General features: G+C 62.4%; 1 protein-coding gene across 6 annotated transcripts in view; it reads right to left on the minus strand.

Annotated features, from left to right (window-relative positions):
• Nucleotides 1-27457, minus strand: part of KCNT1 (potassium sodium-activated channel subfamily T member 1) — a 64860-nt gene that overhangs the window by 30008 nt on the left and 7395 nt on the right. For 2 of the 6 annotated variants that reach the window (XM_033123159.1, XM_033123157.1), the window contains exons 1-2: nucleotides 8765-8927; nucleotides 3867-3908 (exon numbers count right to left, since the gene is read on the minus strand). In XM_033123159.1, the coding sequence (XP_032979050.1) occupies nucleotides 3867-3908; nucleotides 8765-8919 (197 nt within the window). In that variant the 5' untranslated portion in view covers nucleotides 8920-8927. Of the gene's footprint in view, nucleotides 1-3866; nucleotides 3909-8764; nucleotides 8928-22207; nucleotides 22367-23896; nucleotides 24058-27457 lie in introns of those variants that run through there. The other 4 variants (XM_033123161.1, XM_033123160.1, XM_033123156.1 and 1 more) reach the window with 4 other exon arrangements.

Here is a 27457-nt window from a genome sequence, read left to right on the forward strand (position 1 = left end):
GGGATGGATGGAGCAGGTAGGCATGGTGATCTCACACTGTTTCCCTCTGGACGCAGGGGACACACGCCCCAAGTGGCCCATGCCCGGGGTACTGGGCCTGCCTTGCTCTGAGTTGGCATGGCCACCCCACACGCATGGCCTCTTGGGCCCTCTGTCACAGGCCGTGTCTGTCCCCATTGGCAGGTCAGTCTTAGGAATCCCGAAAGGCCAGCCCGTGGGCGTTGCTATAAGCTGGACTCCCCCATGATGACACAGAGACACCAGCAACCCAAGTGTTTGGGGAAAGGCTTTGAGTTGGAAAGGCCATGCCCTGTGCCTCCCCTTCCCCAGATGTCAGGTGGAAGCAGCCCGCCTCCCTGGGGATGGCGTGGGGTGGGACAAGCCCGTCCAGGGAGCACGGTGCCTGCTCACCCACAGTCCCATGCCACGATCTGGCCACAGGAGGCAGAGGGGCTGAGCAGTTCTGCCAAAGCGATCCTGGAGGCCCGGCTGGAGCCACTGTGGCCTCTGCTGGTCACGGGGCTCAAGAAGAGCCCTGGAGGACCTGGGGGTGTGGGCCTTCCCCACTCTCAGGTCTTGGGGCAGGTGGGTCACCTGGCCACACCCTGGGCTCCTGGGGCCAGGGCCACAGGACACTCCTCCCACAGACCAGCAGGGTCCCAACCCAGAGCCAAGGTCAGTGCACGCAGCACTCCCACTGCACCCCAGCACAGACTGCTTTCCCCTACCCTCCCAGCTCACCTCTGAACCCCTAAATCCCACCCTCCGTAGGCACCACCTGGAGCTGAGGCAGGGGACATGCCAGCAGGTCTCAGAGGAGTTGGTCAAATGAAGGTGGGGCTCAGACAAGCCAGGCTGGACCTGGGCCCCGTCTGGTCAGCTCACGGGGGCAGATGCCCCATAGTGGAGCCCATGGTGTCCCCAAGGGACACACGGGCCCCAGGACACCCAGCTCAGAAACACACCCTCCCCAACACTCTCCTGCCCTGTCACAGCCAAGCCTGAGTGGAGGGGTCTCCCCACTCTGCCCCTACACTCAGGATGCCCCACACAGAGCCCTTATCTGGCCCCACTTGGCCCTCTCTCCTATGCCATCACCCCCCCTCCCCACTGAGCCCAGAGCTGGGAAACTGAGGCAAAGGCCGGGAAGCCCCCAGTGGCTGGCTCCTCCTGGTTCCTCTGCCAGGGACCCTCCCAGCTCCTTCCCCAGGGACCCCAACCCCGATCTCAACCCCCCTTCCAACCGGCCTTCTCTTCCAGACCCCTTGGCCCCTCCCCGTGCCCCAGGGGAATCCGGAGTCACCCCTCAATGGGGTGAGTGCTGGCTGGCTGTTGGCCCCTCGCCCAGGTGGGTGTGGACCCCCTCGGCCTCAGAGGCAGTGTCCACCTGCAGAGGGAGGCGCTCTCCGGGCGCAGACCTGGGCCCATGAGGTCGAGCCGCAGAGCCAGGGATGCTCAAAACCCTCTTCACTTTTAATTCTTCATGAGCCGTGGCCACCCGCTCCTGTAGCACCACCACAGAACGTTAATTACTAACGAGCCTTTTGCCCTGAAGCACATGTAAGGTGATGGGCATGATTTGGCCCAAGCCTGGTGGGTGCTGGGCAGCCCCAGCTGATGCAGAGCCCTTTGGACACCGCCCGGACCGGCAGCCCCCAGGGCTCTCCACGGATGGTCCGGCCTGGCTGTCAGCGGCCAGACCTGGGCCTGCCCCTCACCTGCCCTGCCGCTCAGCACCCTGCACCTGTCTGAGCCTCGGCCTCCTCACCTGGGGACCAGGCAGTGACAGGGACCGCCTGTCCTGGGTGTTATAGGGTGCCTGGCAGGGGGTGCTGTGACGATGGAGAAATTAAGCTTGTGTTCTAGTGGCCCCGGCCCTGGGTGCAGCCCAGGCCTGCTGCCTGCCTGCGCCTGGGGTCCTGCCCACACCTGGTGGACCTGAGGAGGCCCCTTGTGTGCACACCCCCCACCAGGATGGGACCTGCCAGGCAAGGGCGGTCACCCAGTGACGAGGGGGCCGCGTGGAGGCCGGGGGCGCAGCTCTCCTTGCTGCCCCGCAGGCTGACTGGCAGGCTGTTCAGGGACTCCTGGCAGGCGGCTCTGGCGTAGATGGCCTGTGCCAGGAAGCTGTAAGCACAGGGCCAGGCACCGGGCACACGGCGGGGGCCGGCCCACCCTCCAGGCCATGGCAGCCATGCACTCACATGGGGCCGAGGTCAGCCTGCCTCCCTCCCTCAGTCTGTCGCCGCTGCTGGTGACTCTGGCAGGTGCCTGGGGCTCCACTCACTAGCCCACAGAGCCAGCGGCAAAGGGACCCAGGCCCGGCACTAAGCTGCAGCCGGCTATTCTGAGACCTGGCAGAGCCTGTGAGCAGCCCAGGGGCCCAGGCAAGAACAGATAGGTGTGCCCCCCGCCCCTCCCTCATGCAGCCCCGTGTCCTATGGGTGGGCCAGCAAAGAGCTGGGCTGGAGGCACAGAGTATTGGGGGCGAGGGGCTGTGGGGTGTGGGGTGTGAAGGCCACTTGGCGCCCCACCCCCAGCCCAAGCCTGCAGCCTCCCCTGTGGGAGGCTGGTGGGGGCGTCAGAAGAGACCCCTACTGGGGACATCCCTCCTCTCCCCATCCCCCCAGACGCTCATCAGGGGTCTGGATCCACCTCAAAGGGGTGCCACTTGGAAGGGGGTGCAAGGCTGTCGTCTAGCTCCTGGCCCCCTGCCACAGGCTAGCTCCTGGGGCCACCTGCTGTTCCAGGCTAGCCTGCCACCACAGACACCCTCACCCCCACCTCCGTTCTTGTTGGTCAACCTCCTCAGTACCTGTGGGGACAGAGCCGACTGCGAAACTGAGGAAAGGGAGGGTGGGCAGCGACTTCTCAAAACAACAGATGACCTGGCCTGCGCCACTCCCCCCAATGGCAGCACCAGGGCAACCACAGCACACACGTCCCAGCGGGTCCTTATTCTGGCACCTCCCCGCTGGGCCAGGGGCCAGGGCGAGCCTCCTTGGGCCTCCAAGGGCCCAGGAACGTCTGCTCCATGACAACTCTGGGACAGCAGGACCCACAGCCTTGCCCTCGGGCAGCTGCAGACCGTCCACTCCCTCCCACAGGCCTGACCCATTCCTGGGGAGCCCGGGGTGGAGCTGGGGGGCCCTGCCAATGGTGGAGGCACCTTCCATCTCACTGCACCCGGGAGACGTGGCCGGAAGACCGAAGTCCAGTGTGTGGCCCAGCCCTGGAGTCACGGCTGGCATCACCGAGGGAGCAGGGAACGTGGCTGCTGACGGCAATCTTAATCATGAAACTACTAATGAGGCCCCACTCGGTGACCACACGGAAGGCGGTGGGTCTGAGCAGGTGGGGCTCTCTCCCGGGAATGCACTGGGACCTGGGCGCTCCGAGGGGACTCTGGGCCCCACCTCAAGACCAACCTCTGCCTAAATCTTTACTGAAGGCAGGAAAAGCACCTGAGGGCCTGGCCCTGCGAAGGAGCCCAGGTGGGCTGAAGCCGTCATCTGCCTGGCTGTCCTCATATAGGCAACAAGGTGGGTCTCCTGGATCCTACCCTCTGGCCACCACTGTAGGGGGCCGGGGGGTATCTGCCTCTGGACAGCCCATTTCCTACTCCTGCGCTCCACCCCGGGGGACCACCCACCATCCTGTCCCCAACCTCGCCCCACCCCCAGGCCCAGCAATACACTGCAGGGGGCTGCTGGCCACCACACCCCGCCCCTGCCCTCGGGCTGCAAGGCTGGTGGTGTGGGGAGACTGGACTGTCCCTCAGGGCTAGCACAGCCGAGCTGCCCTTCTCCCAGGGTCCGCTGCGGTGCGAGGACACTTGTGTGTCCCCTCCCCTGCAGAGCACTTACTGAGACAAAGAGGAGTCCAGGCTGAAATCTTCCACATGAAGCCTGGAGACAGACACGGAGCAGACAGGTCAATGTGGAAGATGAGCTGATGGAGAGGGGCCTGGACTCCTGGACCAGGAGGTGGCACAGGCAAGCAGGGAGGCTCCAGGCAGGGTCCAAGGGAAGAGGGTACGGTACGCCCATGCACACACACCCCTGCCCCTTGGAGCCCCCAGGCCGGCGGGAGGAGCCCACACTCTGACCGGCCCTGGCCCCCCTCAGTGCCCGAGAAAGCACAGGGCGTGGTGGTGCCAGCGCATGCTGGATGGCGTGATGGCCGCACCTCAGATGCCTGCGCAGAGGACTGCGCCACCTGCCTCCAGCCAAGCGAGCAACAGCTGATTGGCGGGCTTGACAAATGCTCTGTCACTACTCCTCTGCAAGCCCACCCAGGCACCAAGTGACCCCGGTGTCCAGGAAGGGGCATGATTAGCCCGACTTTACACCCAGGAAGCTGATGGCAGCAAGGGGCAGTCCCTGCACGGGGCCACCTGGCTAGATGCGACAGCCAGGGCTCGGGTCTACAAGACTGCCAACTTCCCCTCCACTCCCCTGCCCTCTGTGGGCCACGGCACCACCCGCCCTGCTCCTCAGCACAGGCCCAGGTGGGGACCTGATGCTTCTTGGGGGACCCTCAGGTGCACCCCCTCCACTGGGCCTGGCCCAGGATTCTCTAGACTGAGACGGTGGGCGTGGCCTGTGACAGAGGGAAGAGGCTGGTGGGAGAGCCCAGCAGCTCTGAGTACTGGCCTGGGTGGGGGCTGGGCAGGGGCCACTCTGCTGATGATGCAGGCATGGGCCAGCTCTTCCAGAGGATGACAGGGCCCTCTCGTAATCCTCAGAGCAGGCATTTTGCAGAAGAGGAAACCAAGGGTCACGGAGGACCACTGCCTTCCTAAAGAGGCCACAGCAGGGAGGAGGGGGCCGGCCTGCAAGGGTGGGGTCGCAGGCACATGAGACCAGCTCCTGGTGCCTGGGTGGGCCAGGTCTTGCCAGGGTGGGGTGTGGGGCTGGGAAGTCAGGGCTGGGGTCGCTGGGAGCTTCTGGAAGATAGCTTGTTTGCTGGGCTCAGGTTCTCTTGGACTGGCCCGGGTGCTGCCCCAGCTCTGAGGTGAAGTGACAGCTGCATCAGGGGGTGGCAGGAGCCTGACAGGACCGCAGCCCATGGCAGCGGGACCAGGAACTCACCAAGAGAGAGTAGGTGAAGGGGTGAGGGGGGCTGACCGGAGAGAAGACTCAGCACGTGGAGATTGTCCAGCTTCCTGGAGGGGAGGGGCCACGTGTAGGTATGGACCTGCAGGGAGGAGGGGGCCCAGTGGGAGCAGCCCCAGGACCATCTCCTGAACCTAGGGTACCAGGGGGCATGGACTTGGGGTGGGGGCGGGGTTCAACCGCAGTTGAACTCTGACAGGCCTGAGGTCACCGCTGACACGGGACATTAACAGCAGGAGTTCTGGGAGAGCAGCGCCTGAGACCAGAGGCTGGGTGCTGGGCTCAGAGCATGGGGGCGGGGAGGCAGGTGTGGGATGGAGAGGTCTGTGTGCTCAGAGCACGCCTTAGGCCAGGTGTGGGCATGCAGAGTGGGCCCGCTCGGCCGCAGAGCAAAGTGGACAGATGGTTCTGGGCTGGCCAAGTGGGGAGCTGGCAGGTGAGGGGTGCTTCTTGCAGCCCTTGCTCCCCTCCCCTCCCCAGCCCCCATGGTTTCCAGAAGCCCCTAGATGCGACCTGACCCTCCAGGCCTGTCCTCAGTGGACAGAGATGCAGTCAGGTTCAGAGGGGGTCCTGGAAGGTCAAGCTGGCCCCCTGGCAACTCTCTGCAGCTCCAGCCTAGGGCTCAAGCTGATTCCATTGCCCAGCCGGGGCCCTCGCACCACCTGTGCCAGCCTCACTCCTCCCAGGCCCCGCCCAGTCTCCATCAGGCTCCGCCCCTGCAAGCCAGGCCCCGCCCACCTCCACCAGGCCTCCTCCCTAGGCCACACCCCACCTCTGGGCCTTTGTTCCTCCCTTCTCCCCAAACCCTCCGGTGAGTCCAGCTCTGAGGAAGCCCCCCTCCTCTGATGGATGTTCCCTCTGACGAAGGGTCCTGGGTCAGTGAGCCCCACCCCTGAAACTACCCGATGGCAGGGGGTGGGGATGGCAGGGGTAGGAGACGTGTGGGGGTGGAGGGGGCCATGCTCAAACAGCCTGATGGCCGAGCTCACTGGCCTCACCTGTGATGGCATCCACTCCTCCATCCTCCCCTCCTCCTGTGGACCCCTCTTTCCCTCTTCCTGCCCCGAGGACCCCCTTGAGCTCTGCCTGCTGCCTCCCATGGAAGCTCAGAGTTCTGTCCTGGCCCCTGGCTTCCTGCTCCTCACCTCCCCAAGGGCCCATCCACACCCACATGAGGGTTCCCACTCCCTGGCCTGAGGCTCTTCCCCTGCTGTGCTTCCAGGTACCCCAAACTCAGCCTTCCCGAGCACTCTCCAGCCCGCCAAGGCCACTGCCATGCCTGCCACTCTCCCCCAGGGGTACCCTCCAACAGTACACCAAGGAGCCCCTCACTTGGGGCAGAACCCAGACCGTGGGGCAGCTGAGGAGCCAGGCCCTTCTTCTCCAGCCCCACCTGCCTGCCCACCCTACCCCTCCACTTAGTCCTTCCTTCCAGGTCAGCGCACCTGGCACTGGGGCCCCAGCCAGGTGTGAGGCTGGGTGGCAGACCCCGGGACGGGCCAGGCCATCCAGCTCCAGGGTTGCTGGGGGCATGAAGTGGCAGCAGCCCAGCCTGACCCACCTGGGGAGTTCACTACATGGCCAGCCCCTCCCTCACTGGGCTCTTTTGCTCAAAAGCTCTCAATGATCTCATCACCCTTACCCAGGTCAGGCCTTCTAACCTCGCACTGTAGGGGTGGGGCAGAGAAGGAAGGAGAAGACCCATGGGCTCCAAGCCCAGGGAGCCCAGGCTCGGGGGAGGTGAGGCCCACAGCATCCAAAAGACAGAGGGGTGGTGCGTCTGGAGCTCGGGCATAGCAGGCGTCGGGGGCTTGGGCATAGCAGGCACCTCCCTGTGGCTCCGTCCACCAAGGGCAGTGGAGACCCCTCCTTCTGCTCACTGCCTTCCCAGCAGGGGTGCGGCCAACCTGGGGACCTTGGACCCAGCGAGTCCTGACCCTGGCTGACTCCGGAAGGTAGCCAGGCATGTGGGATGGGGGCAGCTGCAGGAGCTATGGCCACAGCAGCTCCTCTGACGGAGGGCACCCATCTCCCTCCTTGTGAGTCCTCCTCTTCTTGGGAATCTGCCATGGCTCCCTACTGCTGCTGTCTAGAGAAAAGTCTGCAGCACCTGTCCAGCGCCTGGGGCGGGGAAGCTGCAGGGCACCAGGAGGCAGGAGGCTGTGATAGCCCCCTTCTCTGCTCCGCAAAGGAGGCTGGTAAGGACCCTGCACCTCAGGGGCTGCTGGGGGACAGAGTGAGGCCGCCCTCATGAAGGGTCAGCACAGGATGAGAGGCAGGCTTCGTGGAGGAGGGGTCCAGGCAGCTGCAACTCCCATGCTGCACTGCGGGCTCAGATGCCGGAACTGGACGGTGCAGGGAGCCAGACCCTCATAGGGGCCAGGCTGGCTGTAACCAGAGCCTCTGGAATCACTCCCCTCTTTCCCCCAGCATCCAGGAAGAGGATGGAGAGCGGAGGAATCTGTTCCCCAGGGCCTTGGCCAGCACCCACCTCCCTCCTGCCCAGGGGCTGCTCACTAGCTGCTGGAGGGCCTCTTAGAGGCACTTACTGTCCAGCCTTAGCAGTCTACTCCGGCCAATGGGAACACCGCTGGCCGCTTTCCCCCATGAGGCTTTGAGGAGCAGGAAACAGGGTGTGAGGGCAAGGAAGGGACTGGCCAGCCTGTGGCTGGGTGGGAGGGGCCGGGGAGAGGCTCCCCAGGCACCCTGGGTCTTGCCATCTGCCAGGCCAAGTGTCTGCCACTTCCCCTCCACTGCAGCCCTGACATGGCCAGTCAGCCCTCCCCAGGCTCTGGCCCTGCCAGTTCCCTCTGCCTGGAAGCCCCCTGCCCATGTCCCTGTGCTCCAGAAAGGCCCCAACCCAGCCTGCACCTCTGTCTGCCAGGCACAGGTGTCGTGCCCACGACGTGTGCCCACACCGGGGCAGCTGTGATTCATCTCCATTTCCCCCGCAGCCTCTAGAAGGGCTCCCGACACAGGAAAGGTGCTGGCTGGTGTTAGTGCCGTGGACCCAGCCGCAGTGTCCTCATCAGTGAAATGGGGGTGCTGGCTTTGCCCACACCTACAGAGGGGCCGGGTAGGGGTCGGCTCTGCCCCCTGCCCAGACAGGCTCCTTTCCTAGGGAACTTGCCTCCTGCACCCTGGCGGCCACCAGCTCCAAGTGCTAGCGCCAGGGAGCCTGAGCCTTGACAAGCTCCAACCCGCTGTGCAGCCTTCCACCAGTCCCTGGCCTCCCTGGGCCTCACACTGTTCACCTCTGAAGTGGGGACACAGATGCCAGCCCTGCCTCCCCTCAAGCAGCCACTGGAAGCAACATGAGTGTGGTCTCCAGTGGGACAAGGCTCAGACTGGGGTCACTGAGCCACACGGCACAACGCCCAGGTCCCCATTCCTTTCTCCCCTCCAGTGTTACCTGCAGGCCCATTCTACTCAGCCTCTAAGAGCAGGGGAGAGCAGGGTCCCCAAAGCGGCCTGGAGACACACTGGGTGGTCAGGGCGCTTGGGTGGGAGTTCGGAGGGGAGACCCCGGCCATCCCCCACTTCTCGGGGCTGCAGGCAACCAGGCAGGTGCAGCCCAGCGGAGCCAGTGCAGGATGCAAGCGGCGGGGATGCAAAGCCCCTCCCCGCGGCGGTGCCCCCGCCCCTACCTCTGGCCCACGTCGCTGCCCACGGAGCCCCCGCCGCGGGCCGGCAGCAGAGGGCTGAGCCCGTGCGGCTCCTCGGGGGCCGAGGCGCCGGCCGGGGCGCCCCCTGGGCCCGCTTTGCCCTCGGACGGCGAGCGCGGCAGCTTGGCCCGCGCCATCCTGCGGGAGCGCTCGGCGGCGGTGGCGGCGAGAGGCGGGGGCGGCGCCGGGCGCTACCATCTCGGCACCACCTCGCGCCCTCCCCGCGTTGCCGCCGCAGTGGAACGGCCAGAGGGAGGGATAGGGGAGCGGGTGCTGGAAAGCTGAGGGGAGGCGGCCGCTTCCCCCACCCCGCGCCGCCGCAGGCAGGGAACGCCCAGGCTCATAGCCTTCCCCACCCCAAGAGGCCCCCAGCGCAAAGGACGCCCCATGCGGGAGGGGGTCGCAGCGCCCCGCGGCTGCTAGGGGCTGCCTTGTAACGGAAGTAGTAGTAATAATCCTAATGACGGGAAGAGTGGCGCGGTGACAGCTGGTGGCTCTTGGCCATTCACCTCCGCATTGGTGCTGGGCCATGTGCCCAACTCACACCGCCTCTGGGCCCGGGGGTCCAGGTGGTGCTCAGAATCCCTGCTCAGAGACCACCTGTCAGCCCCTGCTCTGCTGCCTGCCCAGGTTGGGAAACTGCTATCTGTCCTCCCCCCTGCAGGCACTCAGGGTCCCCCGACCCCATTCCCTCCCCTCAAAGCTATCAGTGAGCCCACATGGGCATTCCTTTATCCATGCCCATAAGCCAGGCTCTGCTCGGTGTCGGCAAGCGATCCCAGCCGTGGGGGAAGCTGTTTGGTGGAATGCTGGTCTGCAGACAGTGGCAGGCACTGGCCGGCTCAATGAACGCGCACACCAGGAGGCAGTGCAGATTTGTGTCCCTTTTGCGAGGTGGGGAAGACGAGGCTCTGAGGAAAGAAGTGGCTTTCCCAGGAGACCAGACAGTTAGGAGAGGAGCAAGAACTCCCACCACCACTGGCTGATGGAGCCTCGTTTCTCGCTTCTACATTATTTTCTGCCCAGCTCCTTCCATTTCACAGACAAGGTCCGAGGCCTGGGAGGTAACTAACGGCCAGGTAACAGGTGTTGGTGCTGGGAGGACTAGCTCCTGGTCTGCCTGCCCTGGAGCCCAGCTGGGAGGAGACTCAACGAGTCACAGCTGTCTTCAACAGCCGCCAGGGGCTCCAAGCCCTCCTGACTCGCCGGACCGGAAGCTCCAGCCTGCACGGCCTGCCTGTTTCTTCACCCCACTAGTGATCCACCAGCCACCAGGGAGGGCCTGGCACTTACGGAAGGTCTGTGGGAAGAAGGTGGGCCTCAGAACAACCAGCTCCTGCCTAGCCCCTCCCCAGACATCGCTGGGCTATTGGTGGTCGCGGCAAACACACGTGCATTTCCCTGACCGAGGTTCATGACCTGTATCTGCCCGAGAGACGAGGTGTTTGCCCCTGCCTGCCCGGGGCAGAGGGGGCAGGCAGGTGGCGTCCACTGCTCGCCCCTCCTGTGACGACACAGGGCAGCAGCTGCAAAGAATGAGCGCTGGCAGTGTCTCGGGCTGCTGGTGCGGAGACACACCCTGTGAGAGGCTGAGACACAGAGCGAGCAGGACCACTGGCACGGGCAGTGCCCTGCACAGCCCAGGGGTGCCGCCCACCCACAGGGCAACGCCGAGGCCCGTCCATGTGTCTGTCAATGTCAATGCACAGGAGGTGCAGGGAGCTGCAAGAGGGCGTCTCAGGCTGCGGGACCCCTGGGGATCTGCCCAGGCTTCACAAAGAGAACACGGTGCTTGTGTGCTTGGAGCAATGGTGGCAAACCACAGCCGTCTCAGGGGGCTCAGGGTGGCAGACGCGTCACATCCATCCACCGGAAGGCTCAGACCCGGGCTTGGTCACACAAATGCAGGTGTCTTTTCCGTTCCTAGCTGAGTGCCGTCTGTCCTCAGGTACCAATGGCGTCTGAGGTCCAGGGTCAGAGTCACGTGACAGGCAAGATGCCCAACATTTTGTATGGAGAGATGTGGTGAGAACTGCCGCGACCGTGTATGGAAAGACCACCAGCCAACTGCCAGCATTGGTTACAGCTGAGTGGGGTGGGGCAGCCTTTTCAGCTGGTGGCTGCACCATTTATGAAAGGTTTGATTCACTTTGAAAACAATCATCTGCTTTTGTCATAGAAAGTCGAGTATTTCCTGTGGGAGGGGTGGTCATTTTGTCTCCTCTATGCAGAGTGGGACTGCCAGCTGAGCCAAGGAGTGGACAGGCGTCCAAGGTGTGTTTGAAGGGGAAACTAGCCAAGCTTCCTGCAGGACTGGATGGGAACGGGTAGACCAGGGTGAGGAAATGGGTGGCTGGTGACACCCTGAGATTGAGATGGGGACGGGAGGCACAAATAGGGAGTCAGTTACATTCTCAAAGTGCCCACCAGACAATGCTAGTGATTACAGGGGAACGTCACTCAGTCCTGAAAAGGAAGGAGGTCCTGACACCCGCTACCACATGGATGGACCCTGAGGACACTGCTCAGTGAAACGAGCCAGTCCCAGAAGGACAAACCCTGCAGGACCCCCTCACAGGAGGTCCCCAGAGGAGTCAGATTCAGAGACAGGAAGTAGATGGGGGCCGGGGCGAGGGGACGGGTGGGGAGTGAGTGTTTATTGGGGACAGAGTTCCAATTTGCGGAGACGAGAAAGCCTGGAGATGATGGAGGTGGTGGCCGCACAACGTGTGACTGCGCCTAATGCCACGGAGGTGGCACCGAAACGTGGCTGAGATGGTCAGTGTTATGTGTGTCTGACCACAATGAAAACACAACAGGAAGACAGGGTACTGAATCTAGCTGGCAGGGTCCCTATGATCCAGACAGGGACAACTGAGCATCAGCAGGGGTGGTCACTAAAATATGGTATATGCATTCCCTCCGGCTACGTAACAAATTACCAGGAACTGAGTGGCTTAAAAACAACACAAATTTATTATCTTCCAGTCCTGGAGATGAGAGACCTAAAATCTATGAAGTGTGGGTGGGGGCTCCTCCTGGAGGTGTCTGCCTGCCCTGGCTGGGCCCCTTCCTCCGTCACTCCTACCTCTGCTTCTGGTCTCCCTTCTGACTCCAGCCCTCCCGCGACTACAGGGGCCCCGCCAAGATGGGGTCCTCCCCATCTCAGGACCCTTCACATCTGCAAAGTCCCTCCTGCCACCTAACGTAACATATCCAGAGGTCCCGGGGTTAGGACACGGACATCTTTGGGGGGCACCGTTCAGCCTCCCACACGTGGTGTAGCTCCACGGGTCAATACAGGGTACCCAGAAAGAGGAATCCAGGGAAAAACCGCCCGCAGTGGTCCCTGTTCCAGGCTGCCCCACTTTGAAAGCTGGCGAGTAAAGAGAAAGGCAGGGTGGGGCGTGTTTTCCAGCTTTCCAGCAGGAATTGCATTGTGGGTACATGCTAGCGCTCCTGCTAGAAGGGTACGGCTGATACACGGGGACACAGAACAGCAAAGGCGGCCCGTGGGGCTCAGTGAGGACCTTCCATGGGGGCTGGGATTGATGTGCACATGATGACGGGTCCCTTGAGGTGACAAGTGGGGAGCATGACGGCCCCATGGAAGGGTGTCCATCTGGCCATCTCTAATGGAGGAACAACCAGGACATGAGGCCACACGGAGGCCAGTGGCACTTAAAATGCTCTCTCGCCTAAATCATTGAGGTTTGGCCCACCAGGCCTTCAGGCCCCACATCTGGTTGACAAGGATTACTGGAGGCAAAGGAAAAAGGGACCGGCCCACGGAGAGGCAGGCAGACACGTGGAGACGGCAGGATGTTCGGCAGGACCCAGGCCTGGTGCGTTCGCTTTCTCCGCCGCGTAACAAACCTCCACATCTTCGCAGCTTAAAGCCGCACCGTGCTCTCTCGGTGCTGCTGAGCTTGGCTTTCAGTGGGCAGCTCGGGGCTCCCAGCTGGAGCTCTGGGACGACTTGGCTCCACACTCATCAGTCTCTGGCAGGTCCTGGTGGCTGCGGCACTGAGGTCCCTGTTTTCTGCTGGCTGTCAGTGGCTCAGTTCCTAAAGGTCGCCCTCATTCCTCGGTACCTGGCGCCTCCATCTGTTAGGCCAGCAATGGCATCGCAAAACCCCTGGGCCTCGAGTCTTCCGCTTCCAGCCAGAGAACTGGCTCTGCCTCCACAGGGCTCCTGGGTTTAGACTGAGCCCACAGGGGCAATCTCCTCTGGATAACTCGGAATCCACTGATTGGTTACCTTAATTGTACTGCGAAGTCCCTTTTGCTATGTGTATAAGCTTCCTTGGGCTGCTGTAGCAAAGCCACAGACAGCCGGGCGGCTTAAACAGCACACATTTGTCGTCCCACATCCTGCAGGCCAGAGGCCCAGGGCAGGGCTGGTTATCCTGAGGCCGTGAGGGGTCGGCCCCAGGCCTCTCCTCGGCTTGGACTGAATGTCTCCCCTCTGCAACTCTATCTCCAAATTTCCCACTTTTTCGACACCAGTCACACTGGATTAAGACCACCTTAATGACCTCTGTTCACTTAATTACCTGTAAGGTAAGGCCGCGTTCTGAGGTGCTGGGGTTAGGGGCCCAACAGGCGAATTTTGGAGGGATGCAGTCCGGCCCCAACACGGTATAATCCACTGTAATCCTGGGTGACATCTCACTGTCCTGGGGATCAGGGTGGAGGTCTCGGGGGTCACCCCCGAGTACAAGGAGTTTGTGAATCCTACTCGCAGGACACAACACCGTTTTCCTGCACTGAACAAGTATGACGGACGTGCTGGTGGCCACGGCAACGTGTGCCCCAAGCCAGGTCTATGCTCCCCACCCCCCGGCACTACCACCCTGGCTCCCCAGACCCAGACTCCTCACTCCCTCACCTGCGGGCTCTCTAATCACCTGGCACCCCCTGGGCTCCCTGAGTTCTGGTGAGGACACTCTGCCGCCTCCTGCCCCCTCCCGTGAAGGGCGTGAGTCTTGGGAGATGCCCCATAATCACCCCTCAAAATCTGTGCTTCCTGTGGGAGGCTTACTTCCCACTGAGGGGCGGGGGGGGGGGCCGGCCTGGCCACTAGCTGGGGGTGAGCAGGGCCTCCTGACCTTGAGGTTCCTTGGTCTGCTTTCTACCCCAGATGGAAACGAGGCAATCACTGTGATGGCATTTAGGGCACACCAGGACAACCTTCCTACCTCCAAGTCCTCAACCTGATCACGTCTGCAAAGTCTGCCACATGAGGTCACATCCCCAGGTCCCATGGATTAGGGCTGGACATCTTTGGAGGGTCGACATCCAGCCAACCTGAGAAGGGTCCTGGACCCTGCCTGGCTGTCCTCAGCCTGGGCTAATCCTGACACCTCCCCACTGTGCACCCCATTTCCTGCCCAGAGGATCCAGAGGGACAAGAGAGGGCTGGTGTGTGGAGTGCCGGCCCCACACGAGGGGGGCTGCCAGGGCCCTGGTGCCACAGGCCCCCAAGGGCATTACAGCCAGGCATGGGTGGAGTCCTTGGCCGCCCTCCCGTCTGGAAGGGGACACCGGGCTCGTGGGGTCCCTCTGACTGGGCCCTGGTGAATGACTGGATGGGTCCCCTAGAACAACAGCAAAACTGGCAAACAAGAGGGTGGGGAGAGAGGCCCACAAGACCGAGCCTCTGGTCAGCCGGGTGGGGGTCGGGCCAGGCAGGCTCAGCAAGGTCTGAGGCTCCCAGGTTGTGGGGGACGGGTGGGGGGGTGGGCGGGTGGATGTTTCTCCTTCCAGAGGTGACCTCAGGTTGCTCTGTCAAAACCCCTGAGATGGCCACTTGCTGAAGGGCCCACTGAGGTTCGGAATGGGGGTGAGGAGAAAGGGGGCCCAGGACTCGAACCCCAACGGGCCTGGGGCTGAGGGTGCAGCCAGAAGGGACCGAGACACAGGGGGCTGGCCAGGGCCCCTCCAGGCTGGGGAGCCCCCCACCACAGAGCCATGGAGAGGAGCTGGGGGCGTCCACGTCTAACCCCTCAGCCTCCCCCTGCATAGCCTGCACCTGGCCGAGCCCGCAGGCCAGCCCAAATACCTTCCCAGCTGCTCTTGTCCCCCCTACACTCCTGCAGGCCTTTGCCTCACCCCTTGCCACCCTTGGGGGGCTCACGGGGAGCAGCCCCACTGGAGCTGTGCTCCTTGGGTCTCCTTCCTGGGCTCTTGAGGGGTCAAGGTCATGAAGGACGGAGGCACCCGCCCCCTTGGTGTGATCCTTCCAGCCTGTCACCATTGTTCCCTGGCTGGGGGCGGCAACCCTGCTCCCCGACTCCAGCTCCCGCGGCCAGTGGGAGGGGGTCTCTCTTTTCCAACATTTCCGCTTTTGAGCATATTTTCAATCAATTGAGGACCTGCCCAGGAAAACAGCCCAGCAAAAGGACGGGCCATATTATTCACAGGCTGTCCACCCTCGGCTGCCTGAGGGTCCCACCTGACAAGGGCAGTGACCACCCTGCAGGCCCAAGCTGGAATCTTCCTTAGTGACCAGAGGAGGAGGCAGGCGCCAGATCACTAGGGCTCCAGCTTGTTGGGGTCGCCCCGCCACCACAATTATACCCTCTGACGGGGGGCTGTCAGTGTCCTGGGGCTGCCGTAACAACTACCACAGACAGAACCTTAAAACAGCAGCAATTCATTCTCTCAGTTCTGACGCCAGAATTCAGAAATCCAGGTGTGGGCTGGGCCAGGCTGCCTTCCGGGGGCTCTAGGGGCTCTAGGGGCGGGTGCTGCCTGCCTCTCCCAGCGCCTGGGGGCCCCATCCCTGCCAGCTCAGTCTGTGCCCTCTCCCCTTCGTGTAACAAGCCCGCCGGGGGGGTTAGCGCCCACCCTGCGCCAGGATCAACTCATCTGCGTCATTACCTTAGTCATACCTGCAAAGTCCCTACTTCCAAATAAGGTCACGTCCAGAGGTTCCAGGTGGACATGAATTTCTTGGGGAGACAGAATTCAAAGCACTACAGACTCCCTCCTCCTGAAGCTCCCCCAATTAGCTGTGTGACCCTGCACAGCTCCCTTTCCTGTGGGACTGGCCTCCACCCACCAGGTACCTCAGCCAGTCTGGAGGGGGCACGGGGAGCTTGAAGCAGGCTCCCTCTCCAGGGGTCCTGGGACACTCTGGACGCTTAAGGACTAAAATCATAGCACCGCTGAATCCCAGGAAGGCTTGCCTTCCATCTCCTTTGGTGTTAACTTCACTTCGCCAGCCTCCTTCGGACCAAATGTTGTGTCCCCCAAATTCACATGTTGAGACCCTACCCCCAGGAGGTGGGGCCTTGAGAGGTGACTAGGGTCAGATGACCTCACAGGGTGGGGCTCCTGATGGGATTAATACCCTCACTCCATCTCTCTGTGTCCCCACCCCAACCTTGTGAGGACACAGTCAGGGGGCAGCTGCAAAGCAGGAGAGCCCCCCAGGGCCCCCACCATGCTGGCACCCTGAGGGAGACGCCCAGCCTCCAGACTGACACATGGTGTGTGCTGTTTAAGCTGCCATCGGGGTGCTTGTTACGCGGCTCGAGCCGACTGGGACACCTGTGCACCATCACGGTCCCATCTCATTCCCAACGGCCCGCCTGATGCAGGACGCCCCCTTTCAGTCTAAGTGGTGGGCCATGGGGGCTCCAGGAGTGAGTGGGAATCGCAACCTGAAACCGACATCACTCGTGGTTTTCACTCGTGGTGACACTGGAGGGTGCTGGCCACCCCCTCACTGGGCGTCCGGGTCTGCTTCCCACTAACTCAGGGGATTTAATTTTGAGTCATGCACACGACCTCGGGATGCAGGCTTAGAGGCAGAGGGGTGCCCCGGGACACACAAGCCCGGAGGGCTCCTGGGGAATGTACACTTCGCCATCTCAGGGTCCCCGGACCCAGACAGCTACTGGACCCACGACACAGATCTTACTCCCTCTCACCGTACGCGTACAGCACACAGAATCTGCCAGAACCTAGCACCAACCCCAGGATTTCCCTTCATTCAATCATGTGGGCAGAGGAAGAGCGAGTCCCAGAGACACAGGGACACGAGGAGGCAGCCTGGTGACATTGGGGCCGGCCACTGGGATCCACGTGCCAGCACCCTTGCCACCGTCATGTGTAGTTTAAAGCCTGGAACTATGGCCATGGGGACACTACACAGGCTGGGAGGACGAGGGTGCACCCGGAGACCGGGACAAGCACCCCAGGCCTCAGGTCCGAGGGAGCTGAGGTGGGATTGAGGCATGGGGGAGGGAGGCAGAGGTGAGCTGGGGCCCGTCGGAGAGGCCGGTGTGAGGGAGGGCAGCTGGCGGGGGTGACCGACTGAGAGCAGGCAGAGGCGCCCAGGAGAGCCCTTGGGCTTGGGGCCTGAACAGCCAGGTGGCCGCTCTGGGCTGGGGAGGGGCTGCAGGGTTTGGACGGGTATACTCCTGGGTGCCGGCGACTTGACCCCCCTTCCCTCACCCAGGGCACCACCAAGTCCTACTCTGCATGGAACCAATGGTGGCAGGAGACCCCCAACCTTGCCTGGGCCCCAGCAGCCTGGGCCATGGCCAATTCCCTGGCTGGCCTGGTCCTCGTCTTGTGGCTGCACGTTTGCGATGGACACAGCCCCCAGCGAGGGTGGGGCGAGCAGAAGGGCCTGGAGCGGGGCTGGGATCCCACCTCACTCCACCCAAACTGTGGCTCAGGAGCCACCAGCCAGCCCAGCCCCGTTAGTCACCTGTGCGGAGCAGAAGGAGGCCTGAGCTCAGCAGCCCTGTGCGGGCAGGACCCAGGGGACAGGGCCAGCAGAGGGGCCGGAGCAGTGGGGCTTGGCCTGCTCCAGTGCCAGTCCCTGCCTCAGCCTGACCGGCACTGGTGGGCGCATGTCCTGGCTCTCCGCAGCTACCCACCACTGTGACAGCGTCCTCCCAAGACCCATCAGTTTGCATGAATCCCACAGGTGCAAAGCTTGGGCCGGCTTTGGCTCAGGCCAGGGGTGATTGTGGGGTCCCCAGCCCCAAAGGTAGACAACCTTCCCCAAACCCTGAGCTCCTGTTCTCACAGCAACTCCCTGTGCCTTCTCTCACCTACACTGTCCCTGAAACACCACCATCCCTGACTCCCAGCCGGGGGTCTCCCGTCCCCACTCTCACCCAGTCCCTGATTCCCTTGAGCCATGGGTCAGGCTTCTCCCTGCTTGTTCCTCCTGGTGCACCCTGACTCTCCACCCCAGGGACACGCCGCGGGCAGGAGGCCACCAGGGCAGCAGGTCAACATCGGCCCCCATGGCCCCAACTCCTCCCGGAACACCCCACAGCTGAGAGACCCCAACCCCTGCCAGTGCTTGTGCTTTCTGGGCCCCGAGAAGCCCCTGAGTCCTGCACCAGTGAGCATACATTGGTGGCTCCCCCAATCCTGCCACCCCCTCTCCCCAAGCCACATCCTGCTGTCTCCACGCAGCCCCAGGTAAAGAGGCAGGATATAGAAGATTGGGGGAGGGGACAAGATGTGGGAGGTTCCAGGCCTAGGAAGAGAACCAAGGCAGGCCCGCAAGGGGGAAGGTGCTGCAAGCTCAGCAGTGTTGAGTTACTAACAACTACAGGTGAGAGGTTCTGAGCACCTGCTGTTCCCCGAGACCCCACGCCCTCCGGGGGGCCTTTGCCCCACAGGGAGAGCCTGGAACCCAGGGACAGCCTGCCTGATCCACTTCTGCAGCTGCGGACAGGGGCATGCCCCCAGCGGAGACCCCAGCCTGTCTGGCTGTCAACAGCCCTGCTGGGCAGGGCCAGGTCTGTCCTCAGGGCTGCCCCCACGCCCCCAGCAACCCGGGCTGCCTGTCCTCCTCCTCTGGCTTGTTGTGTGAAACAATATTTGGCATTGCTCAACTCCATCCTCTGTTGTCAGAGGAGCTCCGGGAAACAGCAAAGGGGACATTTTGGGGTGGTGTCAGACCTCCTGGCCTCAGTGTCCTTCCTGCAGCCCCCCAGCACTCCCCAGAGCCTGGAGCCCCAAGATGCTTCTCACTGCCTGGGCCTCCTGGGAGGCCCGGGAGTGTGGGGAGGGCACAGACCCTGACATCACCCCCCACTGTGGCTTTGGGGACCCCCTGGGCTGTGTCCCACCAGGCAGGCAGGTGTGGGAAGCAGCTGGCCCTGGGCATGCAGGCCAGGAGGTGGCACCTGGCAGGCTCTTTCTCACCTGTGGCTCCTGACCCCAGCCTTCTAGTCATTCTACCGTTGTGGGGGCCAAGCCCGTGGTGTGACAGCCCCCGGCTGAGCCTGGGGGGTGGTGGCTGAGCCTGCATGCCCATGTTATAGACCGGGGGCTGGGCAATGGGACACTTACAGTGACCAAGCACCCATCTGCAAAGCCTTTCCCTCCCACTCTGCTGCTGCCGCATCACAGCCGCCCTTTGGGGAGCATGGGCTGTCTTCGCCCCCTATAGAAAGGCTCACAGCCTGGCTGGGGTCTGCAGCCCCTGAGCAGTGGAGGAGGCCCTGACCCCCAAGTCTGTCCCCAGGACCAGGTGCCAGCGCCCCGGTTTCCAGGCTCACTGCAGGGCCAGCACTGCCAGGAGGGGCCAGTGCTTCCCTCAGCAACTTGGCTCCGGGCGAAGGGGAGCTGAGCTGCCCGAGAAGGCGCAGGGGGCCCAGAGCCGCAGGCCTTGGGACCCAGCTGTACCTCTGTGAGCCTTGCTCTCCAGGAGCTCAGCTGCCCAGGAAGGTGTGGGCGCTCTGACTCTGCACCCCCTCCTGGAGAGGCCGCACAGCAGTGTAGCCTCCTCTACCCACGGGGGCCGAGCCCCTCCTGCCCCCAAAGGCCCCTGTGTGAGGCTGTGGTGACTCATAGCTGTGGCTTTATTTCCTGGGAGAACAGGAAGCCCATAGCCCTGCCCACCCGCTCACAGCCTGCAGGAAGCTGGAGGTGGCAGCACCCCCACTCACCCCACAGAGCCTGCACTCGGGGGTGTGAGCAGGGAGGAGGGAGAGGATTCTGGGGCAGGAATCTGGGAGAAGGCTGTGTGGGGGCAGGGTCAGCCCTGTGCTGGAGGCGGGTCCCCCATCACTGCCCCCCACAGTGAGAAGGAGGCCAAGCTCAGCTGTCTCTGACCCTACATGCCCCTCAGCATGGGCTTTGTCCAGGCCCCATTCCAGCACCCCTGAGCTCTGTGGGACCTTCCCTGGGGTACATCCACGCCCATGTGAGACCCCGAGCACCTGCTGAATGCGCCCAGGGCATGCGGGGTGGTGGTGGGGGGAGGGCAGGTCTTCTGTGCCTCAAACTTCTCGGGACCTCTGGCCACCCCAGACCCAGACCATGCTTGCGGCCCCTCGCGCCCTGGGGAACGTTCTCACCACTGTCTCCTTACACTCAGAGGAGTCCTGACAGGCAGGGAGAAGCCTGCTCCCCACCCCCCACCCCCCCACACACACGGAATCAGCGATGGGGCGGGGCCCAGGCACTGAAGATGAGGTGGGGTACTGGGGGAGGGGAGGGACGTGGAGGCTCTGCGTGCCTGTGTCACAGGCACCCGGGGGGGCCTCCAATCTCTGCCCCTCCCCTCTCTGAGGCTGGGGTGTCAGCTCAGAGCCCAGCTGGAGCCTCCACAGGTGCGTCCTTATGGATGGGGACTCAGGTGACCTCAGGCCTCTCCAGGTGCCCTGTCCTGTTGTCCTGCACTGCCTGCCCCAATGAGACCTGGGAGAACGGCCTGTGAGCGCAGGGGTTCATGAGGGGCCAGCCCCGACTGGCCAGCCCTGCCGCCAATGCCACAACCACCGCCTCTGGGCAAAGAAGTTTTGAGAAAAGAGAAACACTCATGATGGGACTCCCTGTGCAGCTAGCGGAAGAGAGGCCCCCACCAGGCCCCATGGTCCCTGCCAGACCCCACGGACCCCTCCAAGCCCCACAATCCCCTCCAGGCCTCTTGACCCCTTGCAGGCCCCCACCTCACTCCTCATGGCCCCCACCCCAAGGTTGGCCACTGCTGCTGTGCAACCAGCAATGGCTTCACAGTCACTCCAATTACATCAGCCACAGTCACTGGCATTTATTGAGGCATCCGGAAGCCGCGGGCCTACGCGGGGAGGCAGCCGCTGTTCCCTGCCCGACACAAGGCTCTCAGGGGCTGCTGCATTCAAGAACCATGTCCAGCGGAGCGGGCACCAAGGGAGCTGGTGCTGACTTAGCAAGATGCTGAGCACATGACCCAGGGAAGCCCCCAGCGACATACACCTGCCAGGACTGGCCTGGCCACCTTTGCCTCTGCCCATGCAGGCAGTCAAAATAAACTCTGACCTGGGACATGTGTTCTTGGGTGGATTTATTTATTACTGTAGCACTCGGTCCAAGAAGATGAAACAGCATCGCAATTAGAAAGCCCCTTGCTGGACTCGAAGCCCTTGATTCTAAGCGGCGAAGACGCTGGGCGCAAGCTCGCCTCCTGACCTACTTGGGGAATGCGACCGCGTGTCCTGCGAGGTCTGGCAGCACACTCCGTCTCCAGCAGCAGAGCGATTTGCAGCCCCTCCCCACAGCTTGAGCAGATCCCTGTGGGCAGGTCCTCACTCACGGTCTGACCTTGCTCACGGACATGTTTTCCCAGCTGCAGTGTCAGCCGTGGATTATTCTGAGCGCTCAATCTGCGTCCTGACACCTTTCAACCCCTTGTACCTTATGCACAACTCCAACTGCACTGTGGGGGGAACTGCAGATGTGCTCACCCAGCCCAGGGTGCAGGCAGCGCCCCCGGCCCCCGACACACGGTGAGGAAAGCGGACCGCGATGGGACCCTAAGCCCACAGACTCCAGCCCAGCGGGAGCCCTTGGCACTCTCCTTCTCTGGCAGGCGTCAAAGCGCCTCCCCTGAGGCCACAGCGCTAAAGTGCTGGGTGTTTACTGAGACAGCCATCTGAGGAAAAGGCAGAAGAAAGCAACATTTCTCCCAGCTTCCTGTCAGGCCCTCAGCGCAGGAATTATTATTCCCAAGGGCTCATTTTGGGGTCCTTTACCGAAAGACTCAAGTGCATTTTGCTTGTTTCCGCCCAGGAGAATTTAAGGTGACCGGCGTGAGCTTGAAGGACACGATCCCTCAATTAATAATAAATGACCACAGCCAGAGTCTGGAGGACACCAGCCCTCCGCCAAATTGCAGGGCTCCGCCACAGGGGCGCTTCCGACCCTGGCTTGTCCTGAAGTCAGCAGAGCTGCCAGCGGGGCTGGGAGGCCAGGCCCGGAGTCGGTCTCTGGGGAGACGCCCTGGCACAAAGCATCCTGTCCCATCCTTCAGGCCGCCACCCCCATCCGAAACTTCTGTCCCGGAAGCCCGAAAAAGTTGAAGGGCTCGGCCGGCCTTCAGCACCGCGGACAGCTCCACGCGCGGACCCCCCCCCCCACACACACACATCTCCCCGCCGCCCTCCCCCGCCCCCGCCCTACCTGTCGTCGTTCTGGAACGATTGGTCGCCAAGCAGCAGGTCCCGGAAGCGGTACCGCGGTGGCAAGGGCAGCACCTCCGACTCCAGGTCGCTCATCTTGAGGCCAGCGGTGTTCAGGAGCACGCCGTCCCCGCGGCCGCCGTCCCCGGCGCCGGGCTGCCTGCGGGGACACGCCAGCGCTCCCTCAGCCCGCACCGCCCCCTCGCTCAGCCGCCTGGCGCACACCCCGGCCCACCCCGCGCAGCCCCCGCCGATCCTGCGCCGACCCCCACCCGCGCGCTCACCCTGCGCAGACTAGTCTCGCATTCTCGGCCCTCCTACCCCAGTCGCTCTGCCCCTTCAGCCAAGCAGCGCACCCCTGCAGCCGCCATGCCCACCGCACCTGCCCGCCTCACTCGGAGGCGCCTCCGGGACTTGCAAAGTTTGTCACCACCAACTCAGGTGCAGGCGCTCACACCACCCCTGGGCCCCCACCACGGCCATGCAAGCCCTCCCAGCTCCCCCACACAGCCTTTGCCAAGGCTGGCTGACCGCACAGCCTTCCTCAGGGTCCAGAACACCCACCTCGGCCCCCAGAGACCTCCTCTCAGACCCTCAGGCTGCTGGGGGTTGGGCATGACCAGGAGACTGAAGAGACCCTTGTCTGGCGCCTGCCTGGGCCACACAGCTCAGATAGGATGAGGACATGGCAGGGGGTGTTCGTGGGGGGCGGGGGACCCTCTGGGCCCTGAGCTGCCCTTGTCAGCATCAGGACTGTGGGAGCACAGCGACCCCTGCCCCACTCACGTGAGTTAAGGAGTCCCTGGAGGTGTGGAGCAGGGGGAGGACCCAGGCTGGGAGGTCCTTGGTGATCTGCAGCCTTTGGGGGTTCAAAAATTGGTCTTCTGGGGCTCCCGCACCTTTCCTGCCCCCACCCCCCATAAGTGAGGTTTGGCTACAGTTACATAGCGGGTGGGGGCAGGGGGTAGAATCACCACCAGGCTACTGGGGCAGAAACCCCAAGGTCCTCGGAACACCAGCACCAGGACCTCTCTGCCCTCCAAACCAGAGGACAGCTAGGTGCCCCCCCCAGCCCTGTCACAGCACGGTGGCATTTGACCCAGCAGAGCAAGCACATGCCCCCGTTAACAGGATGCCGTGGGGACACATCACAGAACAGGTAGGCACATGGAGGCCCGTGCTACTGGCACGAGTGGGACACTCAGGTCAGACCTCAGTGCTCCTGGCTCCAACCAGCCCTGGACTGGTCCTCTGGCATCCCCTGTGCAGGTGAGCCCAGCGCCCCCCACCCAGTGCTGCCCCTGAGACAGCCCCAGCCGGTGCTTGTGAGGGGAAGCAGGAATTCTCCTCCTGGAGCCTCTGCACGCTGGGCTCAGCCTTTCGCCCTCACCTGGCTCCTCTAGGAGCCCAGACCCCCAGGAGGGCAGCTGACTCTTCAGTGTGGATGACTCAGGAGGGGCCTCCTGGGCCCCTTCTAGTGCCTCCAGGGAGGCAGAACAAGCTCAGGGGAAGGGGGCTGCCCACCCTGTCTGGCCTGTCCCCCTAAGGCTGCATGGCGGGCGGGAGGGCAGCAGGACGGAGGAGCTGGCTTGGCCTCCTAGCAGGTGTGGGAGTCTGCTGACCACACTCAGCAGCTGTGCTGGAAAATGGAGGGCAGGCTGTACCCAGAGCGGGAGTGAAGGCCACTCACCTGGAACTCGAGGTGCACGTAGACAGACAGGTGCTGGGAACCCTCCTCTCTCTCCTCAAGCCAAGAAGGGTGGGCACATGCCCTGAGCACCCCTTCAGGGCCCGGCCCACGTCCCTGGCCCCCCAGACGAGCAGCTCGCATGTGTCAGCACCCCCATCCCACAGCCGTTGGGAGCTGCTTAAGGACCGTCCTAGGCCAAAGCTGTTTTCCCAGGTCACTGGTTCAACCCTGAGGAGCTGGCAACATTTGAAAAATAACATTTTCCTAATTGCATCAGCACTGCATGTTTTTCCTCAGTCACAAGCTGGCTGGGCCGCGGGGAGCCTCACGGCCAGAGGAACAGGCTGTGTTCTCTCGGTTTTGCCCCTTTCTTGCTGAAAGCCCCTTCAGCGGCAGAACCCCAAGAGTCCGCTGGCTCCCCAGGCACGGCTGTCCTCCTCCCATTTTGAGCTATTTGGGTTCTCTCCTGGCTTCAAGGCCCAGACTTGGTAGGGCCTGTAGAAGAGCTCAGAGGTAGGACCTCGTGTTAGCTTGACGGGGACACAGGGAAGGAAGGGCAGCAGGAGTCTGGAGGCCTGTCCACTCCTGAATGCGGCCTGGGGACGGTGACAAGTGTACATTGCCCCTCTGCCCTCACGGTGTGGCCGTGACACTGGACATTCAAGGGAGCTCAGGGCGGTGAGCTGAGCTCCTGGCACCCTGCTCGTCCCCCGGCAGAGCCCACGTCCACACGAACCTGTTTGCAATGCTGGTTGGTGACCAAGGGCCCTGGGGTCTCCTGGAAAGGTGCCTGTGGTGGGAGGGATGTGAGCAGCTGCTCACCTGGTCACCAGGGTCTGGTTGAGGCCTCTCCCCGGGCCCGGAGGCCTGGGTCACTCAGAGCTTTTGGGCACTCGGGAGTCAGGGGAGGCGTCGGTCCTTGAAGAAGCTGAGATAGTCTGGGTGGTGTGAGAACATGATCCTGGCACAGCCGCCTGGACACAGGGGTCGCCTCACAGTCTATGCCTCCTCCTCTCCCATCCCATTCGCTCCTCCCTACGTTACTCTAAGGGGCCCTGGAGGAAGTCTGGGGCCCCAACACCACGCCCGTTATCTCTTGTCCTCTGTGTGATGGCCGCACCAAAGGACGGCCAATTTCTGCGAGGACTCTGTGCTTTGGTGGCTTGGGAAGGCGCCCACCTCCCTCACCCTCACGCGCCTTCAGAACAAGGTGTAGAGCCTGATCTGTGGGACTTGCCGTCCCCCAGAGTTAGGGCAGAGCTAAGTGCCCCTCCCAGGCCAGGCCAGGGAGCGCTTGCTCCTCTGGAGACTCTCAGAGCCAGTCGGCGGTCGGCATAAGGGCACAAACCTGCCAGGCCCAGGGAGCAGCTGAGGGTCCCGAGGACATGAGTGTGGCCCTGTCCTGCCCTATCAGTCCCTGCTGGGTGGCCCTGGGGAAGTCACTTCGCCTCTCTGAGCCCATAAATGAATATCCTGATGCCACGGAACCTTACGGGCCGATGATGGAGGGGTAAGGAAACAGTGCCAGGTGCTCAGTGTAGTGCCTGGCACACGAAGGCTCCAGTTTTTAATTGGGGCTGGTCAGCCAGCTGTTTGGCCGAGTTCTGGTGGACAAAGGCCCTGATCCTGAGCACCAGCTCCCCACGATGCCCCCTGCAGGTCAGTGGGAGGCCCCCTAGGGAGCTCAGATTCAGTGCCAGCGAGGGATCCAGCCAGAGAGGCGCAGATGAGAGAGGCGGGGCACACGCGGGCACTCACGACAGGCAGCCCGCCTCAGCAGCCTGTGCACTCGCAACTTGGCCCGCCAACCCCACGGGAGGGAGAGCCTCAGTAGGAGTGCCAGCTGCATGCCAGGCGCCACAGGCCACTGAAGGGCGGTGTACGAAGCCAGGACTCTCTAATGCGATGAGCACCTGGGGTCAGAGCCCAGGGAGCTCCACCGAGCTCCTGCAGCTTAGGATGAGGCCCACTGGGTTGGGAGCCGGGCAGCCTGACGCTGAAGCCATCTGCTTACCACCAGGCCATGCTGCCGGTGGGTGGTGGGGGGCCCCTCTGCGCCCAGCACTTCTGCTTCTCTGTCCCTCCCACATCTGTCCCCTTGGTGGTCAAGCAGTCAGTCAGCAGGACTGAAGGGAGGGAGACGGGTCAGAACCTGCTTCTCTGGTCCAAGGCCCCAGGCCCTGATGGTTTACTAGTCAGGTTCTGCTGCCTCAGTCAAGCCGCTGCAAAGCACAAAACAAACAGAAGTTACTCTGTTCATTGGGAAGGCCGGCCGAAGTCAGACGTGGATAGCAGGCACGCTCCCTTATGGCTCCAGGTGCAAAACCCTAAGGCAGCTGCTGGTAGATGGAACCTGGCAGTGTATTAAAACAACAATGTACCGCCAAAGGTGAATAGGGTTTGTTCTAGAAAAAATGCAACACACTTCACAACATTAAGAAATTAAAGGAGGGCGGCCGGATGGCTCAGTTGGTTGGAGTGTGAGCTCTGAGCAACAGGGTTGTTGGTTCGATCCCCACATAGGTCAGTGAGCTGCGCCCTCCACAACCATATTGAAGACAGTGAGCTGCCACTGAGCTTTCAGAGGGGCGGATGGCTCAGTCGGTTAGAGCGTGAGCTCTCAACAACAAGGTTGCTGGTTCAATTCCCGCAGGGGGTGGTGGGCTGTGCCCCCTGCAACTAAAGATTGAAAAGAGCGACTGGACTTAGAGCTGAGCTGAGCCCTCCACAACTAAGACTGAAGGACAATGACTTGACTTGGAGCTGATGGGTCCTAGGAAAAACATACTGCTCCCCTTCCCCAATAAAACCTTTTAAAAAGAAGAAAGAAAGAAGAAAACTCCCCATGATCACGTTAGCATATACAGAAAAATGATTTAAGATTCAAAATCCACTAATAAATTACAGATGGAAACATTCTTAATCTGACGAACAACAAAACGAATTGATCAGAAATCTAGGCAAACATCACAGCCGCGGTGAAACTGGAGGCATTTCCACTAAGTCGGGGTGCAGGTCTGCCCAGGATGGGTGCGCATTCCAGCCTGGACACTGACAAAGAAAAGAGTAGTGAGCCCAAGAAAGGGACAAAGGGCTGTTTGCAGCTGGCTCATTTACCCGGGAAACCTGAGAGAATCCACTGAAAAACGATCAGAAGGCACGAGCACCTGTGCCAACATGGCCAAACCATCAGGACAAATGTGACGACACGGCCAGGCCTCAGAGCGTCGCTCGGACCAGCAGCAAGAGCAGGAAGCCAGCAGCAAGCAACTAACTGGAGGCAGAGCCTTGTTCGCAACAGCTGCAGACCGGCGAGCAAGTTAACCAGCACCCATCAACACACATGGCCATTTTCTCAGAACCTGACAAATTAATCCCAAAATTCATACCGAAGAATAAATGTGCACAAATAGCCGAGACGGATATGAGGGGAAAACAGAGAAGGGACGGGCCCTGCCAGCTGAGGGGACTGACTTGTAGCCACAGCACTGGAAACCCTGGGCTGCGGCACAGGATGGGCGCACAGAAGGGGCATTGAGGACTGAGAAAGGGGGCGGTGTG

Source organism: Rhinolophus ferrumequinum, chromosome 12 (genome assembly GCF_004115265.2).
Source record: "Rhinolophus ferrumequinum isolate MPI-CBG mRhiFer1 chromosome 12, mRhiFer1_v1.p, whole genome shotgun sequence".
Classification (NCBI taxonomy): domain Eukaryota; kingdom Metazoa; phylum Chordata; class Mammalia; order Chiroptera; family Rhinolophidae; genus Rhinolophus; species Rhinolophus ferrumequinum.